We start from the raw sequence: 23,896 nt of genomic DNA on the forward strand, positions 1-23,896 counted from the left end.
TAGTGAAGTACTGCTGAGACATGCGATGTTACGCATCTGTTTGTCAGGGCCGTCTATAGCTAGCTATCCCCCTACAGATGCTGTACGATGGGGGAATAAAGTCATAAATCAAACTAGTTGGCTGGAGGGCCTCCACACAGGATGTTTTACTGCACCCAAATGTTTCACTGAGTGATTAAGCTCATTGCCAATAGCAATTCAATTTTTTAATGACTCTGGATAAGTTTTCCTTTAACCCCTGGGCATAGCATGCATTGCCCTACCTGCAGGGACAGATGGAGCAAGAAAAAAGGGAGGAGAGAACTAGAGAAAGAGACAGAGGGAGGAGGGAAATCAGGGTTCAGACTATGTTTAAACTATTTTAATATCCTCTCAGCTGTAATTTTTATGGTAGCCTCCCCATATTTGACTAAATGTGGAAACTATTCTGTTCTTGGGCTCTTCGTTTCACTTGATCTGAGTGGGGGAAGAGATTGTAGATAACAACTGATTTGTCTAACACATGGTTTCAATTGCAATGTGCTTTGGTTTGTTAATCAATGTGGAAAATTTATTTAGTCTGCAGAAATAGTGAGAGAGGAAAGATATATATATATAAATATATATATGTGTATGTATGTATGTGTGTATGTATGTATGTATAGTTCTGTACAGTGAGTGTGTTTTGTGTATATTCTCCTCCCTGGTGTGTCGAAGTTTATCACCAGTTCCCCTTGACTGCAGAGAGGAGATGCTGCATTTTGTGTTATTTTTCAAGACGCCTCCTCAGCTCCCAGCCTCATCCCTCATCCTGCACACTCAGCTAAAACGGTACCCCAGCAATCTATTGAAATGGTCTGAAAGCATTATCCACACAATGGAACATGTTAAAGGCAATGGTGTCTTGTAGCGCTGATGACACTGCTCGCTCCGCCATAGCAAGGAAGGATCTCGCTGTATTTTACTTTGCAGCGGAGAAAAAGCATAAGGATGTTTGAGGTAACCACTCTGTCATGCTGCACCCTGTGTGTGTTATGCATTAGATGTACAGATGATATGTATTTTTGCCTCTGCTATTATTTCATTTGTGCTAGATCTGTTCCTTTCCATGACATTTTTCTCCCGCAAGGGATAAGCCCTTTAACTCTCTCAGATTGAATATGAAAATGACATGCAAATGGTTCCTTTTGTATTAAAGTCCGGGGCAGATCTTGCCCAAAGGAGGGATGCAAAGTGATAAGAAATGACTACTTTCTGAGAAACTAAGAACATTTAATTCCAACTTAATCAGCGGGCAAAGGATAAGTTGTATCAAACTATGTAGCAGGCAATTTTTATATTAGGACCCCAAGAAGTTCCTTCTATCCATCCATCAATCCATCCGTGCATTCATCAGTCCATCCATCCATCCATGCATTCATGCTTTGTTTGACCTATCATCCATCCATCCATCCATCCATCCCCCCGTCTATCATCTATCTATCTATCTATCTATCATCCAGCCACATCCATTCATCCATCCATCCCTCCGTGCATCCATCCATCCATCCATGCATTCATGCTTTGTTTGACCTATCATCCATCCATCCATCCATCCATCCATCCATCCATCTCTCTGTGCATTTATGCATCCATCCATTCATCATCCATCCCTCCAGCCACATCCATTCATCCCTCCGTGCATCCATGCTTTGTTCGACCCATCCATCCATCCATCCATCCATCCATCCATCCATCCATCCATCCATTCATCATTCATCCATCCATCCAGCCACATCCATTCATTCATCCATCCCTCCATGCATCCATGCATTTATGCTTCCGTCCATCCCTCCATCCATCCATCCATCCATCCATCCATCATCCATCCATCCATCCATCCATGTATCCATCAAATCATCTATCCATCCCTTTGTTCATCTGTGTATTTATCTGTCCATCCATCCTTCCATGCATTCATGCATTCATGCTTTGATTGACCTTTCTACCCATCCATCCATCATCCATATATATTTTAATCCCTTTGGTTTAATTTCCTCTTTTAACCAAATAACAGAGATAATTTCTTCTTTTTTGTTTAATGAATTAAAATTAAAACCAACTTAATTATCTTCTGACATTTTAATACTTGGCTGTCTGAACAGAATCTGGCCCCACCTCTCATTATTTCCATACTCAATCCTCCCACCACCATCCACTCCTCAACATCCTGTCCACAGTTTTATCACTGAAGAGCTCTACGACACTGAAAAACAGAATCTGCCATGAGACCATTAAAGTTGCATTAGATCAAAGTTCATGCCTCACTCTACTCTTACATGGCAGCAAGAGTAACTACTGCATCGTGCGCTTGTGCTCTTATCAATATTACATGACTGTTGAACCTCTATCAGTTATAAAACCCATTGCAGATGCATGCAGAGTATCCATGTGTTGGGATGGCTCACTTAGGCATGTGTTATCGGTGAAGTACCGCAGGAAGTTCATACATTCCTCTTCCTGATTTCCACTGCCCTTACAGGTGCACCACGGAGAGATGGTCCAATTGGAGAAGCTGCTGTCGACATAGTTGGGAGTCATCTCTGTCCCTGTGAAGGCATCCACACACAAACACAGACACAAACACATACACAAATTAGGACAAACAGTTACGGGTCACTAATGGACAATAATGGACTACATTTATTGCAAATAGTATATAAAATGGATAACAAGTTGTTAGTCATAGGAATAGGTTTGCACTGTTTGAGTTTATGGGGAGGTGAAGCTTTCCGAATGCTTTATTTTAGATGTAAAGAGGCCATTATGTTATGAATATTTTGCAAAGTAGGTGCTTTTGGAAGTGTGTGTGCTGTTTGAATATAGCACTGCTGTACCAAAACATTTTACTTTTCAAATGTCTCTCTGTGTAGACGCTTTCAGCTGGAGTCAGGGGTGTTAGATGCACTTTGTGTAGCATTTTCCAGAGAAATCCAGGAAGCGCCATGGCGTATTATCACTTCATACAGCACCAGTTATGACACATGGTAGGGAGGCAGCGACTGATACTGAAATATGGACACTTCAGCAACCACTATACAGAAAAAAAAAGTTATTTCATGTAAATTTGCATTTGGAACTTTTCGCGAGCTCTGTGATGCCGCCACAACATCACCAAGGTGCTGTTATCAAACGTCGACTGTGGTTGAAAAATGTGCATGTACTTATCCAGGCACATTGTTTGAGCAACATTTACTATGAGCAAACAGATGGTCATCAAGTGTTTTAATTAAGTAAATACTCTCTCCGTGCCTCCACTGCCTAATTACTTCTAGTAGTGAACCGATGTCCAGTGTGCTGGAGGAGATTTCAGGTTTGGAGGGGAAAAGAACTGCAAGTCTCACTGCTCAGTCCGCTCCTCATGATGAAAGTGAAGGTAGAGTAGACTGCTGCCACACTTTCTATAACCATCACTCATTATCTCAACATGTATCTGAAATTTGAGACAATTATTGTGAGATTTGGAGGTAAATGTGCATTTCTGTAGCTTTCCGACCATTTCACTCCCCCCCCCCCCCTTTTCTCTTTTAAACACACTCTCACTCCATCACTGTGTCACCCACAGCCCTGGCTGTACTGACCGATGAGCCTTGCGTAGGAGGCCAAGCAGGCTTGGTGATTGTCTTGGTTGGGACAGGTGCTCGGTGTGTGAGGAGTCACCCAGCAGTTCACAAGGTAATCAGCCAGCCTAGACCTGCACGACAAACACGAAGCACAGCACAGACAGAAAAAAAAGGAGAGAAGCAAGGGCTCAGTTACAAGCACATGACAGATGAACACACATACACAAATTCAAAGCACAGGGACCTAATTTTTTTTGGCACAATTTTTACTCTGGAGCATCTGTCAATTGAGACCAGCATCCAACAGGGAGAGTATATGGAACATCTGTTTCTGGGCCGCCGCAACAGGTGTCCTGAATAGCAACTTCTCACTCATACCTCTGTACCAACAAGCTATTTATGATCTTCACAGCATGCAACTTAAACCCAGCAATAGTGCATTTGTGTATGAATGAGAAAGATATTATATGCCTCTTTTGGCCACTATTTCCATGCTTATCCCGGACATCTGAACCATCTCCCAAACTCACTTTCCCCACAAACCCAGGGAACTGATAAAAATAGTATGTTTTGTTTCGGTGTGTTTGTGATAAGAGCTTTAAGTCTGTGGAGGCCCCCAGGGTGGCATTGCTAATCCACTTAAGTAGGTTTATTGGGAGTAGCGTGTGCAAAGTTGCTCTGTCTGTACTGTTCACATCACGGCTGCCCACTAAGTGAATCACAATCCATTGCACATTTCTTTCTCTCCCTTCCTCTCCTTCTCGCTGTCTCTCCCTCCGCCATGACTCATTCTTTCTGACCTGGTCTGACCACTTTTTGCAGCCTTAAGTTCAAAGGTACTGCAACGTGCCTCGGGCTGTCTTGTCCTTAGTGAACACAAACAAGCGTGAACACACAAAATCACTACACACACACACATACACACAAACACACAGAAACATTTTTGGTAAGGGTAGTTGACTGAATGCATTTTCTGGCTGGTATCCAGTTGGTTGCTAACTTTTGGGCAATTTAGTGGCTGATAAACAACAGCTGACTTGACTCATTCATGATAGCTGCTCTGATAGCCTTCTCTTCTTTTCTCAGTCTATTATATACTCATTTGTTATGGTGTTTTTTAAAGGGTGCCGTGGGTGAGGATTTTCAATACATCATTGTCAAATTAATTGTGACATTTTAATTACCATAAAGAAATGAATCGCCATCCAGATGCCAGCCAGAGTGCCAGTCTTTATTTCGTGCCAGTGGCGTCGGTCCTCTTCGTTTCTCACAATTAAAGGAGCTGTTTGATATGTGGAGAAATACCTTTATTCACTTTCTTGCAGGTTTTAAAAAGAACAATACCACTCTGAACTCTAGCTGGAGTCAAGAGATGGTTAGCTTATGTTAGCAGAATGACTGGAGGCATTTGGAAACAGCTAGCCTTGTTCTGACTAATGTATTGGTGGATTTTTTTTTAATCTTTGGACAGAGTCAAGCTAGCTGTTTGATCTTGTTTCTAGCCTTTATACAAATCTAAGCTAGAATGATATTAAAGCTGGTGTGTCTATTTGCATTGGGTGAAAATAGTCAAACTGTAGCTTTTCAGCTATTTACACCCATACCTACATTGCTCTATTATGGAACCCGCTGCATGTTGTGATTAGCTAGTACCATAGACCGTATAAAATAATGGATGCAGCTACCATCCACTGGTTTGTGGACTGCCCTTTGAAGCCTCAAGTTCAGCATTTCGGCTGTCGCCATCTTGGGTTTTTGGAGCTAGACGTGATCATATTTGGATGCAAGGATGGAGCTGTGGAGGAGCGAAGGGTGGATCTGACAATAAGACCAAAACTGTTTTTCGTCCCGGGCTGTAAACATGTTTATTTCTGCTGTAATGTTGGGCATTTCAACATACAGGTCTATGGGCATTTACCCTGTTTTGGAGCCAGCCTCAAGTGGCCATTCAATGAACTGCAGTTTTTGGGACTTCCACGTTTTCTTGATACTAAATCAATGTGAAGTTAATAATCCAAACAAACCAAAAGATTTAACACTTAACACAGTAAATTATTTGGGGCCAAAAAGAGCATTAGTGCAGTTACTCACTTAAAATATTTTCAAAATAAATGTCTAATGATTGTTCATTGAGTACAGTGTCATCCACAGTTTTTAGCACTTTTAACACTGAGGGTTAGGGCATAGAGGTCATGATCAGGGCTGGTACTGGCCAATCTCAGATATTTTCAAGTGGTACATTTAAAAGAAAACTTACAAATGTACTGCCAGAAAGTCAGGTGATGTAGTGTAAGAACGTTCTACAGAGGAGGAAAAATGGGTGGATGAATGGGTTAAGCACCGGACTATCACACTGGATAGGTATGAGTCTTGTGTGAGTCCGTGTCTGTTTATTTTAGACTTAGCTGACTTATTATTTTTAGTTCGTAGAATGTATAAAGCTGCTGAGTGTACACCGTGAACATAAACTTGAGCAAAATAGCTGAATAGACCTGTTCATGTCCTAACACCCAGGTTTATACTCATTTGTAAATAGCTGCATTGGGTATTTACAACCCGGGTGCAAATAGCATAGTTGGCTACTAACACCTGGTTGCTACTAACAACCTCCTTACATTTCTCAGCTTGGCAATTAAGCCAATAAATGTATTTCCAAAAATTACTAATTACTCCTCTGAGACTGCATTTCCGTTAGCCACTTTTTATACTTCCTGGTGCCAAAGTTTCAGTCAGAGGGTCTCTCTTTTACTTTGCCAAGGAAGGTAATAGTTTTTTTTATTCTGACAAACTCTAACAACCTATCCACACTGGAGTCAGGCGTGTTTTAAATGGGCTTTTCATTCGTTTGACAGAGCAGGTACACTTTTGTGCTTTTAAGCAATGCAGCTGTCCATACCAGACACATAACAGCTTGTGCTTCTCTTGTGCCCTCGGCTCCTTTTCTTTGCTCATTCTTTTGCTGTGCAAGGTGTAGACAAGGTGTTAAAAAAAAAAAAAAGTGCCTTCATTTGTGTCACAGGAACATTATCATCTTTGCTGATTTATTCCATTAAGTGCTCTAGGATAGTTATCACAAAATGCAATTCACAAAGGGAGAATGTGAGGAGTCTTTTTTAGTTAAGTAATTATCCCAATGTCTCAAAATGGATATGCTAATAATCACAAGGTGAAAATGCTACAGATATGCTACACACCTTTGGCTATACATTTTCTCAAAAATGATAAAACATAGCATATGTGTTTTATGCATTTTCATGTATTTTCACATTCATATCACTGATTAGCAAAACTGAAGGATTTAGTACATCTTATTGTTTGTTTACTAAGAGACTTTGTCAGATGCATCTACAGCATTGTGTTAATGCATTCATATTAAAAAACAAGTGCTGATGATGCACACACCACAGCATGCCACAGTAGCCTAAACAGGTGGAATGTTAATGTCATAGAAATTTACATATTGCTGCTATATCATTAATTATACCTTCTACACTGATGCTACCTGACCACGTATGCATCACTGTGTGCCTTTTTCTTCAGGTTCTAAAGTCACTGGATAAGATGTATGCACTGCAATGATACTGAGCCTCGACCTGCGCGTTTACCTGCAAACACTGAAACTATTGCTTTCAGCAGGAGGGACATTGTTGTTCAGGAAGCTCAGGGACGAGGGTGTACGTAGCCATAACACAGTCTATGAGAGAGACAGAGTTCCTGTGTTGTTGCAGCAACTTAAAAACCAATGTTCTTACAGTTATGCTGCATCTCAACTCTGCGAATAAAGAGAGCGGAGACAAGCAGATTTGGCTGAGGGGGAATGTGGGGTGATGAGGTTACAATCTCTCTGTCTCCCTGTATATGTGTGTGTGTGTGTGTGTGTGTGTGTGTGTGTGTGTGTGTGTCTCTCTCTCTCTCTCTCTCTCTCTCTCTCTCTCTCTCTCTCTCTCTCTCTCTCTCTGTGTCTTTCACTACAGCAGAGATGCAGCCAGTGTGGTGTGATGGGCTTGGGCCTCCAGCAGCAAACCCCACTCAGACTCACTTCATTACTTCAACTCCATCTCCATCCGCCCTCCTATCAAATCACCCGGAGAGCCTCTCGATGTGACATGCTGCTAACATCACATCTAAAGCCACGCTTCAGACATATGGTCGCTCTACCATGGCTGCAAAGATTGATACAGTTGCACACACGCAAAAGACACACACGCTCGCATGGTGATAAACAGTGCATAATGTTAATTCACACAAATACAAACCTATCCCTCTCTGCACTTTTTCTCCTCACTCTAAGCTCCTCTCTCTCATCCGTTCCTGTTCTGAGTGAAAGAAGGTACTTGTAGCCACAGTCATGCCCCAGATGATAAAAAAGATACAACAGACTGAGGGAAGAGAGAACAACTGTAGTGTGTCGATACAAAGCAACCTTTAGAACCACATTTTCCATTTTTCTATTTCTTATATGGGCAACGGGTCTTTTACTTTGGTGCTAACAAAGAATGTGAACGTCAGATTTTTCTGTAGGAAAGGCAAAGACCGCAGAAGATTAAAGAAACTGAACAAGCACTGTGTTTCTTTTTATGATGCAGAGCTCTTTCAGACAATGATGGCTTAAAAACAGTAATTTAAAGTTTAGAGAGGTGTCCTGAGTGTTCAGACAATGGTGTTCCAACACCGGGATTCAGCAAATTTCATGGCTTCCACGGGCTTTCCATTATACCTCGGCAAAGCGCCACTCGCTGCTGAAATTACAGGCTGTCTAGCTCAACAGAGTTTTATGGTCATTTCAGCCACTCAGCCCCCAGGGAAGTGGCAGGGGAGCCCCCACAGAGGTAGACTTCTTTCAACCAACCTGACACTTTAAACACAGTGATTCGGCTGAGCGCTGAGTGCCTGTCCATCCAGCTTGGCAGTAATAGAAAACTAATGGCTTTTTTATATGGATTCTTATTCCTATCACTTGATGCCCGTGACAAACAATGTGACTCAAATCAGATGAGTGTCAGTCTTGGAAACCATTTCCTCATGAAGGAGGAGGGGCAGGAGGAAAAACAGTTATCAGACTCCAAAGTCCTCTGATAGCTTCCTCTCTACATTAAAAACAACAGTCTATTGAGAGTCCTATCTGGTTTAGAGACTTCCCCTCTGTGCTCTGTCTACAAATATGAGTTCTTCTATGGATGATAATTTCTGTTAAATGTTACGGCTCTTCACTCTTATCACTTCCCTCCGTCTTCAGCCTAGAGAGGCTTTAGAAACCGTATCTTTCACTCCTCTACAGAAAGCATAACAATAACCATGACACAATAGCTGCCAACATAATAGCAGTTACATGAAGCACAAATGAGGGGAAACAAAAGATGTTTCTCTATGCTATGCTTTTTTCCTCTTCCTTGTCTTATCCTTTTCTGTTGTGCTCCTCCCACCTTATCTCCCCTCTCCTCTCCTCCTCTCCTTTCCTCTCCTCTGCTTGCCTTCTCTCCTCTTCTCTCCCCTTCTCTCTTCTTCTCCTCTCCTCTCCCATTAATGCCCTGTTGTCACCATCACATAAACTGATTGTCATTGCAGTCGTAAGTGCTTGTGTGCAAACTCACGGCGAGATATTTGACCCTGGTTCAATCAATAGGACTCAACAGCCTTGTGTGTCCTTTTGTCACTTGATGTTAAATGCCACAGCAAACAGTGAGTCTTGGCAACGCTGAGATTTAACTATTAGTCTGTTTCGACACTCAGAATTTTCTGCATTGTGCAGCACGCTTCATTACATCATAACAATTATTATGAAAAGCCTGACAATACTGCTCTGACCTTGTGAGTGGAGTGCTATGAATATATTTTGATTAAAAGGGCGCAACATGTGTCAGTTATTTATTTATTTATTTATTTATTTATTTATTTATTTTTTCCACTAAAAGACACCCTTATGCATTCTGCTCCCGCTTTCCCACTTAAATTTCTGCTGGTGACCCAAAGACAGTCTCTTTGTTGCTGTGGTCAGAGTTGATTGCCCATTTTACCCGCAGCTATTTTCTCTTGAACGTGCCTGGATAGACGCCTGCCTTTTCTGGCAGCACTGTACTCATTGGGATTCCCAGTCAATACTCTAAAAGGGCAACGTGGACAGATGGCATTCAGTCAAAACACAAGGCAGTTTAGCTTAGCTGTCACATGACACAACCTTTCGCCCCCTTACTCAGCAGAGAATTGAAACCAACAAAAACTGTCTGGTGACACAACGTCCCCTGCATTCTTAAGCAGAAAATCCAAAGTAAAAAAACATAAAACAGCAACAATCTGAACTTGCATTTTCATTCAATTAACCCACTTTTTATTTTTATTTTGAAACAGTTACTTATGCATGATTGCAATGTTCGTTGTTTGGTGACCAGAAAATTGGCTTGCAAGTCAGTGTTTCTTTTACTTTCTCACTTTCTCCCACTTTCTGTCTGCGCCACCCGCTGCAGATGTCTCGCAACCCCCTACTGAATGTTATGTCATTGGGATGAATGCTAAGTCAAGCGTGCCACACGCAAAACCCAGCGCTGTGTGTTTGGTAAGGGGGCGAGTAGATTATTCAAGGTTATCTGAACTCCCTAAATACTCTTTGAACAAGGCAAACAGCCCTCCCCCAGACAAAGTGTACATGTCAAACAAATGGATGAACTGTCCCTGACGAAAAAAAAAAAAAAGCAGCAGAGTTAGCAGTACGCTGCAGAACAGTTAATTAAACAGCTGTTAGTCACATATCAAACAGTTCTGTGGGAAAAGTTTAAAGAAAGGTACACGCCACAGCTATCAGTGAGACTCCTTAAGTACAAAGAGAAGTTCAGAGAAGGAATGATGAAGAGTGAAAGAGCAGGCCCTAATTGACACAGTCAAAACCACACATCAACCTCACTGTAGATAAGTCTGAAGTCCTATTGATAATGTTTGCATTAATAATAGATACGGTACTGTTGGCGTAAGAGATTGTGAAGGAAAGCATGAGACCTATGGAGTAATGACTGCAGTTTTCCGCTGTACTATGTTCCCTTAGAGATTACGGTTAGGAAAGTAAATGGGCATATACTAATCCATGTATTGGAATTAAATGCACAACTCTTTCTTTCCACCTCCTGTCCTATCCCTCTCACTACTCGACTCTCTCTCTTTCTCTCTGTTACTTTCCTCTAACCCCGTTTGCCGCTCTCATGTGTAGCCAGCAGGCTGAGCACGTCTCCACTGAAGCTAAGGCCTGATTAAAGCCGCACACTGCAGCAAACTGTACTATGTATGAGGAAAAGGTCACCAATTGACACATGCTTCGCTTGCAAAACCAGAGCTTTGCACTATCAGAAAAAGACACTTCACTTTGATAACTTGTATTGTAACCACGGAGACAGAAACAGTCAAGGTATCAACTTCAGCGCAGATTGTAAAGGTATCAGAGAAATCCTGTTGTATGCTTTTATACATCTGTCATTGTGGGGGAGCACCATTTTCAGACCTTGAGAGCGAGGACAGTTCGGCCAGTCCCTGTCTCTTCATAAGGGTGTTTGAGAGTTGTTTTACATCAAAGAACAGATAAAAGCTAGGTTTAAATCCGCACTAATCATTCAATATTCTTATATTAACAATCGATCAACTGACTGTGTGTAAAGGCTTGTCTGCACAGGAGGCATTTCAGTCCCATTTTTCAGTCATCCATCTCACGTGAGATACGCTTTTATTTTAATCAATACAATTGTCCACACAGTACTGTGCCTGAATGCATCCTGTGTTGAAACTGATGAAGGAGTGAAGCTGCTGCTGCTCTGGTAACTTGCTGCTTTCTCTACACATGCTGGGTAAAGTGAAATGTAGCATGAAATAACAAAAGAAAAAAAAATTTACCGCCTCACAGTCATAGGTGTAGAGTTTGGGGGGGGGACACCCCTCAAAATATTTAACATGAAAGTAGCAGAGGACTTTTATTTTGAAAAAAAAAAGGACATTTGCATCATAAATTGATGCAGAAAAAGGCACAAATTGCATAAAAGTTCACCAGAATGCAGGAAACTAAGTGTTTAATGCTCAAAATTTTCTGGCAGAGGATTCCCATACCTCATTTTACATGTTTCCCCCCCAGTATTGAAACAACACCTATGCCCATGCCCATGGTTGCATGCCTATGCCAACCAGTCAAGTTGCTTTTTAAATCCATGTCTGTTTAGACTCATATAATATACATAATGAAGACTTTGAAGGAATTTATTTAAAGATATTAAGTGTATTTTTTTGGCGAAATGTGGATGCTTCAAACACATTTTTAACCCAGCAGTACAGAAGATCTATCCATTCAGCACAGTGTGAAGGTTGGCACCCAGAATTATTGCCACAAAGTCAGTATGTGAGTTATGACATTGAATTATAGCCTGAAAAGTGTTTTTGCAAAAGAATTATGATGTCACAGTAAAGTTGACCCTTGACCTTTTCGAATATAAAATGTCATTGCTTTTATTTGTGTGAAATGTTGACATAATTTCCATATGAATTATTGAGTTATGGCCAAAAACATGTGTTGTGAGATCACAGTCACCTTTGACCTTTGACCACAGAAATCTAATCAGTTTATCTGTGAGTCCAAGTGGAGGTTTGTACCAGCGTTGAAGAAATTTCCTCAAGGCGTTCCTGAGATGTCATGTTCATGGGAGTGGAGCGTATAGATGTACTGACAACTCAAAAACATAATACTGTGTGGAGGCATAATAAATAAATAATAATGAATCCATGCTAAAGGTAAGGGTTTAGGTACCGTATGTAGTTGTGATGATTAATGCCTTCTTCACACATACAGAGAAAGGCTGTCTGTTGCCTCTCATGAGTCTATAGCTTCAGGCGTATGTGGGTTGAGCATGTAATTTACATACTCAGCTCTGATTATGCACTTACATCCTGGTACATTTCCTGGGAAATTGTTTTCAATGAAGTCAAGTCCTGGTTGCTCATTAAAGCTACAGTACATCACAGAAAACTGACCGTATGTGTGAACGTGAGGGCTGGCAAAGGGTTAGTGAGCAGGGAATACACTGAGGGTCTTCACAAGTTCAACAGCACAAAGATTTATGTGTATGTTAGTGATTTTGTGTGTGTGTCTGTGAGAAGGAGAGAGACTGATGATAAAAGTGCAACAACAATCCTGATTTCTTTCAGCTGTGTCTCAGAGGCTACAGAGTAATGCCATCTGGACCAGTCAGTCTCCTTATACTGTCCTCCCTCAGTGGAGGCTGGAGTTGTCAGATACAACACTGTTGATTTAGGCCAACGTGTGTGTGTGTGTGTGTGTGTGTGTGAGAGAGAGAGAGAGAGAGGGTGTGAGTGAAGGAGAGAGAGAGCAGAGCACCCTGTGAGTTTTCTGTGAGCAAAGGCGGCCTGCTGCAGAACATCTCCCAAACTGGGTCAGGTTACCTGCAAGTGATCGATTGTCTCTCAGCTCCCCACTTTGATAACCAGTGGCCAAAGAACTCAATCAAAGGGCACCCAGTGAGCCCGAAGACCAGGGGATATTAATCAAAGATAGAAGTGTTGCATTGATCCTCAGACAATCAATGCGATACACATACATACAACTCAATGCTATTTGGCTTAGGCTTCACTAGGCTTGTGTTACGTGAACTTACATAGAAACAGATAGGGAGTTTATCTGCTCGAATACATGCACACACACATGCTCTCGCTATCCAAAACAGCACTTCCAAATATAGCCCTATTGTCACTCTGTGGACTCAGCAGTCCCATGTGAATAGATGTTGGATCCATTGGAGGGATGGTGAGAACACAGAGTGGAGAAGCTGAGAGGAGAGGAAGTGAGCAGAACACCAAAACAGCAACAAACACGGTTTTGTTGTCTGTCGTACATCTGTGTTTTTTTCTCAGCTTGTGCAGGATTATGGAAGGAAATAACGCAATAACTGCAGCAGAAGTACAACCAAATGTAAGAAACAAGAGCTGCAACATATAATGCTTGTTCTCCGTCCATCCACAGACCCTAGCTCTCTAGAGTATGTCAACAATTGCCTCCACAGAGACCAGTGAGGGAATGAAGTATTCCAGTGCAATATGCCACCTAAGCCCAAGCCAAAATTATATATTTGAAATCCTTTCAAATATTTATTTTTTCTTTGATTGAGCTCTGGGCTCCACCTGGAACAATCTGAACAGTCTCCAAAGGTGAAATCACAGCCAATCTGGCATCCAATGTGCTCAAGGTAAAACTCAAAAAAGAAAGTATTTCAAGGCATTTTTCCTGGTTTACAGCAAGGAACTGCTGGCCTTTCAAAGTCTAAAATGAATAATGAACTAGGTGAGTATACATTTTTAAATCCGTTTTGGCTTGGGTGTGTTTTGAGCCGTGACCCTTTCTTCATCAGAGTATGTTGCAGCGAGCTAAGCTTGTCTTTGAGATGGCCTGCAGAGTCTGCTGCAGAGATCCATAGCTGTGTGACCAAACCACTGACCTCCAACCCGCTGCAGTAGCTTTACGGCCCGGATCAATTCTGCGACCCTCCCTCCTCTTCTCCTCCCCGCTCTTTCTCTCTCTCTCTCTCTGTCTCATTATCTCTCCTTCCCTCTCTTCCTCCTCTCATTCCCTCCTCTCTCGATCGGTCCCTTGTGTTAAAATGAAATAGGCTTGGGCTAGCTGTGTATCCCCTGTTTGGAGTCAGGCAGGCGTCCCCCGGGGGAGACAGGCCTGTCGTTGAATGATCTTCCTCTGCTTTTATCAACACATCTCTGTGATGGGGAAAAACAGAGCCAAGGAAAGTTTCCTCTGGTGTTGTACTTGAGTGTGCTGTGACTTCAGTGTTTAAAAAGTTTTGGAAGGGCTCTTTCTAGGGATGCTCAATTGCATTTCTCTCCGAGGCTGCACAAAACAAACGCTAATCTGTGGACTTTGTCTCCATTAGCACGACAAATACATTTTAAATTCAATTTGTTTGTACAGCACACTGAAGGTGCAGAACAAATTAAGAACATAACGCGTTGGGTAATGCAACATCTCTATAAATTATCAAATCAAACAGAATAATAAGTCAGTGTTGCCAAGGTCTTTGAGGACATACAGCTGTCCTGTGATGATGCCTGACATCATGTACCAGACGGAGGACACTGAGACAGACAGAGGACAAAGACACAGACAGAGGACGCGTTACGAATGTCTCACAGGATGGTGTTCATTGTGAACACCCCCCCAAGGCAGGATAAAATCACCAGTCAGAGAACATTGTCAGCCCAGCACTGACCAATGACATCTCAGTTTAATTGAATCGTAGTGACACTCTCTTGCATGGCAGCACTTATTCACTGCAGGAGAATTCACCACCCAAACAGTAGATTATTAGAGTCACGTTCAGGCTCAAAGTGGTTGTGTGGGAGTGTGTGAGTCTGTGTGTGTGTGCTGAATGGTTCTTGGTCTGCGGGCCAGCGTGTGTCCGCACTGTACGTGTGTGTGCGTGCTCATCGAGCTGTTGACCTCAGCAGGGCATTACGCAGCCACAGATAATGAGCTTTAACGTTCTGTTTCATCTTTCTCAATAAGGAGGTGCACAGCAGACACCTGGGGGCCTAAAGGTCAGAGAAAGCAGCTCAGCCTGAAAACAGATTACACAATGCAGGCAAGCAGGTAATTATCAAGACAATCATAAATCGGAGAGGAGGCGATAGAGTTTCCCTACTTTAGAAGCATGCTGGTTGGATTTAGTGTTGGTGGAGAGGAATTGGGTTTTTGCCATTAATGCTCAGCCTCAGAGGCTGCTACTTCTATAGAAACGGGATGAATGTGACGCACCACAGATATACTTCTTACACAGAATCGTTGTGCGTGGCATAGCAAGACTAATTTGAATTTCATGTGACTGTAAATCATTCTAGCTTTTTACAGAAGCAAATAATTCTGGTTTTATCCGAGAGCAAAACAACAAATAATATAAAAGTGGTACAAGATGTTTTCACACTTAGATTAGTGCTTTTTATGACTCATATTGTGAGACATATTCATTTTAGTGCACAAAATAGGAGTTGAATGACTGATGGTTATTATGTCTGCCACAAATTCACCAAATTCAAACTGGATTCAAATCCAAACCTGTCACATTAAAGCAAACACTGACAATAATTGAAAGTTCTTCTCTGAAGAAGTGGCTGGTGTCTAATTTTCAGGCAGTTACTGCAACTAACGAACCAGGAAGTGTGCAATCATCGCCCATGACTGCTGAGGTTGGACAGCTACTTGGAGCATTAAACCCACAAACTCAGTCAAGACCCGTCACTGCTTGTCACTGAATCGTATCAGCTGCCTAATCATCTGTCACACCGAGACATGAAAAAGTAGCCAAAAGTTTCCCATTCTTATAATTCACACATCGTGAGTATTATTTTTAGTAGTGAGCTTTCAAGGGTCTAACACTTGGTCGAACTCCATTAGGCTCATTAATGAGCTTTTAAATGCTTAGAATTATTCAAATGTCCCACATTTTTTATGCTATTAGACTAATGAACACAGAGTACGTCCTCCTCATCCAGCTGGATGTGATGGCCAGACACAGCACATGTGGTTCTGGGGGGGAAAGATCTTGACAGCTGATTTGGCTGATAGTACAACCGCTGTGTTTTACCTGCTCTCAGCAGCACTAACACAAGGAAACATGTCACGGCTGGGTAGGTGTGAATTGAATCCGGCCGCTTGAATCCAATAGAGGCCCCATGCAGCCAACGTGATCCACTAATGTTTTGTTCAGCTTAATTGAGCGTTGTCCCTTCAACTTAGCCTCACATCTTCATCCCGCGTCTAATAGCCACAGCTTCCCCGAAAGTCTAATTACTTCACTGGCAAAGTTACAGCAGAGAAATATACAACTTTAGGATGCCACGGGAGGGAGGAAATTGCCGTCAAACAGGAACTCTCTCTAACACAAGGATTCAATTTTCTTTTTTCTCATTTTCCATGAATATAAGAAGATGCTAATGAATCTTGAGATGCGTTTGGCCGGAGCTCATCTCATGCACACAGCACTTAATTCCGTCCATCAACCAACAAAACCACAAACATGCATGCACATAAAATCAAAGTCTGCCCTGTCTTCCCTACCTACCTCTACCCCTACACTACACATACATATACAGGACACTCTTTCTTTGCCCTTTGTGTACCAAAGCCTCCCACCCCCAACCATTTCCTTTTCCTTCACCTGCAGAGAGCGTCCTGGCGGCAGACCCTCCGTAGCTCCAGACAGTTGGGTTTCTCCTTATCTTTATAGGAGCAATCGGGCACGATTGTCTGCCTGCGTCGTTCGGCGCAGCCCTCACTCTGGCAGGGGCAGAAGAGCAGCCGGTGGCTGTACTCAGGGGGCACACGGTCCAGGAACAACCTTAGTGCTTTATGGCAGCGCTTCTTGCTGCACGCTTCACCCTTGTTGGGGTCCTCCTTGCTGCAGGTAGCGATGTAGGCGGAGCGTTGCCTCTTGCAGCTACCGTTGAGGTTGCAGGCTTTGGCCGCGTCAAGACAGGGGTTGCAGTTTCTCTCTGCATCAAGACAGTGGAAACCTTTTGGGGCCGCTGTGAGCATTCCTGACAGAGAACACAAAGAAGAGAAAGAACTCAGTGACTTCAGTCAACCTGAAAGGAAAAAGAAGTGTCAGACATAGCAGATACACTTGAAATAGTCCTTTGTCTTATTATATGTATTTCCAAAGAGACATGAATAGTTTGAATTTCTAATGCTTTTTGTGATTGTTAGTATTTCAGCAAACACAACCTGGATCACATACAATCACAAAAGATGGATAAAAATCTTTCCATTGATCCTCTGACTCAACATCATCAGTCTGATATAGTTTGCGGTCGGCTCAGCTGCAAAGTACGATCAACAAATACAACAATAATCCTTGCATCTCTACCCGTCGGGGAGTTCATTGCAAATGTTAGACTTGAACAGTGAAGGAGACTCTTCAGTATCACCCAACAGTAAGCCACAGGAGGGATGCCTGCAGCTAGCCCGCATCCACTCTAACTGAATTATTGATTCAGTCTGTTTCAGACCTTGAGTGAAATATGAATGAATTAAGCGATGATTCCAAATTGGATGTTAATAAATTATTCATTTCCAGGTAATACTATGATGTGATTATAATATTAGTGCATTATTAAGCTGTCGTGGCAAGTCAGTTTCCATACATATAACACTCATTACAATGCTTTTGTTATTTGACGTATAATGTAAGTAAATCTAGATAAAACCAGGTAAAGAAGATGTTTCAATTATGGAACTAATGTAAATGTAGACGGGAGTCCTTGGGAAAATATTGACAAAAATGCTTATTCGTGTGAATATTGGTCAGTAGAAAACAACACTAAATACTGTAACATCTGCCCAAAAAAATACTAAGCTCAAGGACTTGGCAAAGACTCCATGCTGTAGTACATGCTGTGCTGTAAGATCCACTCGTTTGGATGGTTCAAGTACAAGATTAAGTTCCCTTTATATATATTCCTCAGCATAATCACAAACTGAAACATTGCAATTACCCCTCAGGCTGCACATCATATTTGTGAAAAACAGATTATGTCATTAGGTGTATCTGGGTGTTCTGAGATACTGCACATACCACAGTGGCAGTAAAAAAACACACCTTTCTCTGAGATATACCAGTAATAAAGCAGGATCATGTTCACTTGTGGCACCCCTCTCTTGTATTCAGGCTATATTAGAGAAGTTAACCTCCCTCCCCTGTAGATAATGATATTTCAGAGGTCGTAGCGGCATGGTGACACCCAGAGAGATTCATCTCTTATTCAACAGAACCAATCTCACTCTGTGTCTATCAGACGGCCTGGAGCAGGAAGAAGACCATTTATTTTAGAGGGCTGTGCTGGAGATGCTGTGTTGTTTCCAAGTGGTGCATCTCCTGTTATAAATCCTAGAAATGGGGATACATAGAACACATCACATCACAACGGTGGGAGGGATAAAAAATAAGCAAACCACCAAAATTAATGATTTTGTGTGTTTCAGATCACGTCAGATAAATCCAAACTGGCTGCCACTGAAGGATAGCAGAAGAATATCGAAACTTCACTACAGAGAGAGCGAAAGCACACTTAAACTAGCTTTCCGTTAACCAGGGCTTTCATTTAGATGTATCAAGGTTAAATGTAGCCGTTGCTCTGATAAACAGGCAGAGCCATGTCCTGAGTTCAACAGATATAGGTGCTGTCTGTTTTTCGGTGTTTGTCACAGGTCACCAGGGAGAACCTTTCCTTTTTCATTCAAATAATAAGAGCGTTAACTTTCATGACTCTTATTAGAATAAGACATAACTGTATCATCAATTGAAACTTGTTTATCCTCGCACTCTCTGAGGGGAGAGGATAAACGATCCACAGCAGATGTCTGGCAGCAGAGCAAACTCAGTCTTGTTAGTGTAAGTGACTGGAAAGGCAGACAGAATTGCGCTCAGATCACATCTCAGATTCACTTATGCGACAGTAACAAACATCAGACCTTAAAGGCAGGATGTGAGACAATTAGTCGACCTCATCAGGAGGGAGCGGCTTGGCTAAGCTGTGATTACAATGAGACTCAAGAAGAGAGCTGACTCTTGGCACTGGGCATGAAGAGGCCGAAGCAGGGCCAAAGTTGCACTAAAGTGGGCTAAGCTTGGCTGAAGCGGGCCTGAACGGGGGCAGAACGGTCCAGCTGGAGGAGAGGTTAGCGGGGCTGCTGTCCAGTGGTTCAGGCTACATTACATTGATGGATTGCAGCTCCTAAATCTCCCCTGGCCATCTGCAGGCTCTAATGTGGGCCACTGGGGGGGTCCAGGATGAAAAGAAAATAGGAGAAGGATGAGCTACTAAGATTTATCTGACCAAGCAGGGCTGAAGCCGCTTTTGAGGCTGCAGCGATGGACGGGTTTTTACTACCTCTGATTGGGGAGCTGAGATTGAATTTGGTGCTCAACCCAAAAAGATGTCCTGGGGCGAGCATAAGACACAAAGCCCGCTTGATGGCTCTGACGTGCTTACACACAAACAGGATGACGGCAAGAGCGGGTGGAGAAGAGAAAGGAAGCAAAGAAGTGGAGATGGGAGGGGAAATGTGCAGTATTGTGTTACAGAGTTATAATTGATTTTCCAAGTGCATTACAATGAAGGTTTTCAGCAAACATATTCCACCATAATGCGAGGAGAAAGGGGTTGATAAGCTAATGATATGAGACGTATAAAAATGGAAAAAGCTTTAAGAGGGGAGAGGAGACTTGAGCAGTTGATTGCAGCAGCTGATCATGACAGATAGAGAGATGAAATGAGGGGACGCAGACTCACAGATTGGACAGCCACTTACGCAGACATGTTGGAGAGCTTTCAATTAATCCAGTCTCATTCAGGAGAGATGTGCAACTCTTGCTCGGAATAATTAACCCTGCCCATCAGCAGTGCAATCAACAGCTCACAGCATCACAATAGTTTACACGAATCTATCAACTTATACCTTGCTGACTGTTGTACTATGCATTCATGAGCAAGCGAGGCACTGACTGAATGAATGAACAGATAGATGGGCGGGTGGCTGCACTGATTGATTAATGGATGTCATAAACACAGCACATCAGTGTCACTAAGTGCAGCAGAAGTCATAAATAACGTTTTTCCCATTAAATCTCAGCACCTGTTGGCTGCAAAATAAACTAATATGAATGTTTGCGGAGATTTTTTTTTCTTCAAATGAATTCAGGGAATACAAAACAGGGATTCACAAAAAGAGTTTCAAATGGTCTTCTGTTGTTTACTGAAAACTGCCTCGTGTGCCTCGGAAAATGCGATCTCATAACTGTTTAGTCGATGTCAACAACAGTTAAAGCATCGCCATTGCTTTTGGTGATCCCGCCGTTTGACTGTAAATAGGCTTTTAATAGGGCTCTCTACTCTATGGGTATCATAAATTAGACCCCACTGATGGCAATGTAGTGGAAATAACCGTCTATTCTTCCCGCACATATAACACACACGGGAGAGAGAGGAAGAGAGGGGAAGGAATAACGAGAAAGAGGTAGAATGGGAGATAGGAGACACCTATAGAAAGACAGACGGAGAGAAACAGAAAATTACACAAGGCGTATGTTCTGGAGAGAGAAGAGAAAGAGGGATAATAACGAGAAAGAGAAAGGTGAGGGAGGTGGACGGAGCATGTTTGAATGAGTGGACGTGGATAAAACGTTCACGTATACTGTATCTGGATTTTGATGGGGTTTTTTTCTCAAAGAGTAAGGGATCTTCTTTCCCCAGTAATTGCTCTCTGTCAGCCTAATTTGAATTCTGCATTTCATATATCATCCCATACTCAAGGGACGCTGCGCTGCAGAGGGGAGTTCAGCCCAGGTTAGGAAGAGGCTCTTGGCTTCGGGTCTGTTCTCAGTAATTAGGAAAGGTGCCAAAGTTTGGATTTAATACGGCCCTGGGTGAGCGTGCGAGAGCTTGTTAGGGAAGTCTTTAGTTCGGACCCTGAGGAGCATGTCAAGCATTTCCATGTCAAAGGGCTCATCAGTCATTAGCTCTGTACACTGTGTCGCTGGGGGGTTTCCAGAGGTGTGTAAGAGGGTACACTAGATCTACAAAATCATTTCCCTAAGCCTTACTGAGCGAGTTCGACATATAGACGTCATCAGAGGCAGACCGGCAGAGTTCATGAAGTCCTCTATTCTCAGGGATCAGCTGAATTTCACCTCCGAGCATGATATTATTGCTGCGAAATGAAGCGGCGTGCAGATGAGAGGGAGAGAGAGTGAGGGGAGATGGAAGTGATGAGAGATGACTAAATATTTGTATGTGAGAATAAATGCTTGTGTGCGTAGGTGGGAGGGGGGGTCCAAAGGAATTTTAAATCATTGTAAACACACTTCTAAATACTTGAGCTGTTTATGAGCATCTGCCTTCAAGTTTCAGCTTCCTCTGGTGATATTCAAAGCTTGAGCGTCCTCAGTGGCCCCCTCAGTCTTAATATGCATACTGTTTAGCTCCTTCAACCATCACTGGCAATAATGCATAATGTATTGAAAATAATCTAAAAGGATATTTAAGTCTTGTGAGCATACACAATGTCGATAATCTGCTTTCTTGTTCATTAACGGCGCAAGTACTAAAAACTAAAAATACTAACAAACTGAAACAAGCAACATGTCCTGTGGATTATTCACTGCTGTTTAATTTAAACTTGTTAGAGGGAAAAAAAAAAAAACCCGAAAAAACGTTGACTATGACAAAGGTTCTCAGATAAGTGAGCTTCGAACAACAGCTCTCATTACTGACCCACAGAGAGACAAGCTAAGGCTCGGCTAAGGGTAAACTGATTAGAAAACACAGAATAATGAAGCATATAAACAAAGTATTATAAATACACTGGCACTATCACAGGAATGCACAAAGCCAAGCTTGCACAAACAAACACAGGCACAGATATATTCAGAAGCCCAAAAACCGTATGCATGCTAAAAAAAGATCTTAGTGTTTGCCTAAGTAATAGTAATTGTTATGAGACAATGTAAAAATGTCAAACATTTCAACAGCATGCTGAGCACGCCTGTTGCACTGGTCCTTTTTTCCCCAGCTGTAGAAACAGCTTTCTGGATTTAATTGGATGGTGGGCACACTGAGCTGAGAGCTGAGAGGTGAGAGGCTTAGTGCTGAGAGTTAGAAGGTCTAACTAAGGGATGTTAAACTTAATTCCTGGAGGGACCTCTGAGTGCAGGATTCTACGCCGCCCTCTGCTCCTAATAAGTTAATTAGCTCAGTGCTGGGTCAAGAGAACAGAATACATTTTACGTGGGGCATATTAACAATTACAGTTAATGATATCTTTGCATGCTGTTCGTAATATGGAATTCATTTGGGCTTTGATAGGGGTCCTGGTGCATTGTGGGGGAAGGTTTCTCTTCCACATCCTTCATACATGATGTCTTATTGATTGGAGTCGAGGGCTATTGACTCGTGCTGCACACCAACTCTGCCATGAAACCAAGAAAACAATGGTTGTGCAACGTTACGCTATGAGCATGGACAGAGCTCTGTCGTGGGGCTCTGCATCCAGGCAAAAAACACAGGCTGTGGTCATGTATTGTTTGCACATACACCTACGAAAAGTAATGCACCACAATTCGTATAGAAACCACATAATCGTGAGCCAGTATATCATGTATAACCAAAGCGATCAGGAAGGCTTGAATCACATGACCAATGTGCCGATGGGAGTGAAGAAGGAAGTAGTATAAAGCACATAAGGAGGCAGGTTGGGGTGTTGAAAGGGTCAAAAAACACAGGACTTTCCCCCAGGAGACCAGGGTTCAGGACCATGTGAAACCAATAACTGACTTATTTTTACATACATCGTCACCATGTGTCTTTCCCATTTCTCAGCCTTATTTGTTGTGCTGTAACTCATAATTTCACATCCCACTCAGCAGATGCCATGCCCCCCATGCCAAATCAAGGCTAAAATCCTGAAACTGAAAAAACGCAATCTGACAGTGACAAAAGACCTCAAAGTGAAAAAAGGTCTGAATCTGAAAATAAGGGCTGAAAACACAGTAATCTGAAAATAAGATCTCAAATATCAAAATATATATTAAAGTCAAAGCAACAACAACGACAAACTTGATCATTCAAAAGAATTCAAGAACTGAATCAAAATTATATCTAATCTGATTTTTTTTTCTACACTAATTTTTAGTTGGAATACTTTGTTTGAATACCGTGTGATTTAGATCCATCTCCCGAAACCTAAGCTATGTAATTTAACTTTGCTAGATCTAGCCTGCATAACTACCCAACCATGTTTTTTTCTCAAACAAACACATACCTAAACCTACCTAAAAATCTAGCTTTTAAATTGTGACAAACAAAGTTTTGGACAGTCTGACAAAAACAAGCCATTGAATACATCATCTTGCACTCTGGAGAGTTCTGTTTAGCAATTTTCACATTTCCTCATATTTCAAAGACCAAACAACTAACTGATTAATACAGAAGATAAGTTGCAGCACTCCTCTTTATCAACAAACGATTTCTGCATGCATCAAACAAACTAGTAGCACCACATCAGGCACCAAATGTGATTCATTTTCTGAACCAACTAAACTTGGTGGGGTGAGGAGGTGTCTGTCACTGGCAGGTGTGGGGCTGTAAACAAGACAAATGTGCCTCCCTGTAGCATCTCCATGCTTCATCCTTCTGTTTGATTTTGTTAGTTTCCCCATGGTGGTTGGTCCAATCTGATTAGAACAGGGAAAATATGCATTATTATTACTTAATATGCC

At 42.2% G+C, this 23,896-nt stretch overlaps 1 protein-coding gene across 1 annotated transcript in view; it reads right to left on the reverse strand.

The window, feature by feature from the left end:
• Nucleotides 1–23,896, reverse strand: part of LOC117252005 (GDNF family receptor alpha-2-like) — a 54,110-nt gene that overhangs the window by 9,342 nt on the left and 20,872 nt on the right. The window contains exons 4-6 of the mRNA XM_033618625.2: nt 16,781–17,159; nt 3,600–3,712; nt 2,427–2,567 (exon numbers count right to left, since the gene is read on the reverse strand). Coding sequence (XP_033474516.1) covers nt 2,427–2,567; nt 3,600–3,712; nt 16,781–17,159 — 633 coding nt within the window. The remainder of the gene's footprint in view (nt 1–2,426; nt 2,568–3,599; nt 3,713–16,780; nt 17,160–23,896) is intronic.

Source organism: Epinephelus lanceolatus, chromosome 9 (assembly GCF_041903045.1).
Source record: "Epinephelus lanceolatus isolate andai-2023 chromosome 9, ASM4190304v1, whole genome shotgun sequence".
Lineage (NCBI taxonomy): Eukaryota > Metazoa > Chordata > Actinopteri > Perciformes > Serranidae > Epinephelus > Epinephelus lanceolatus.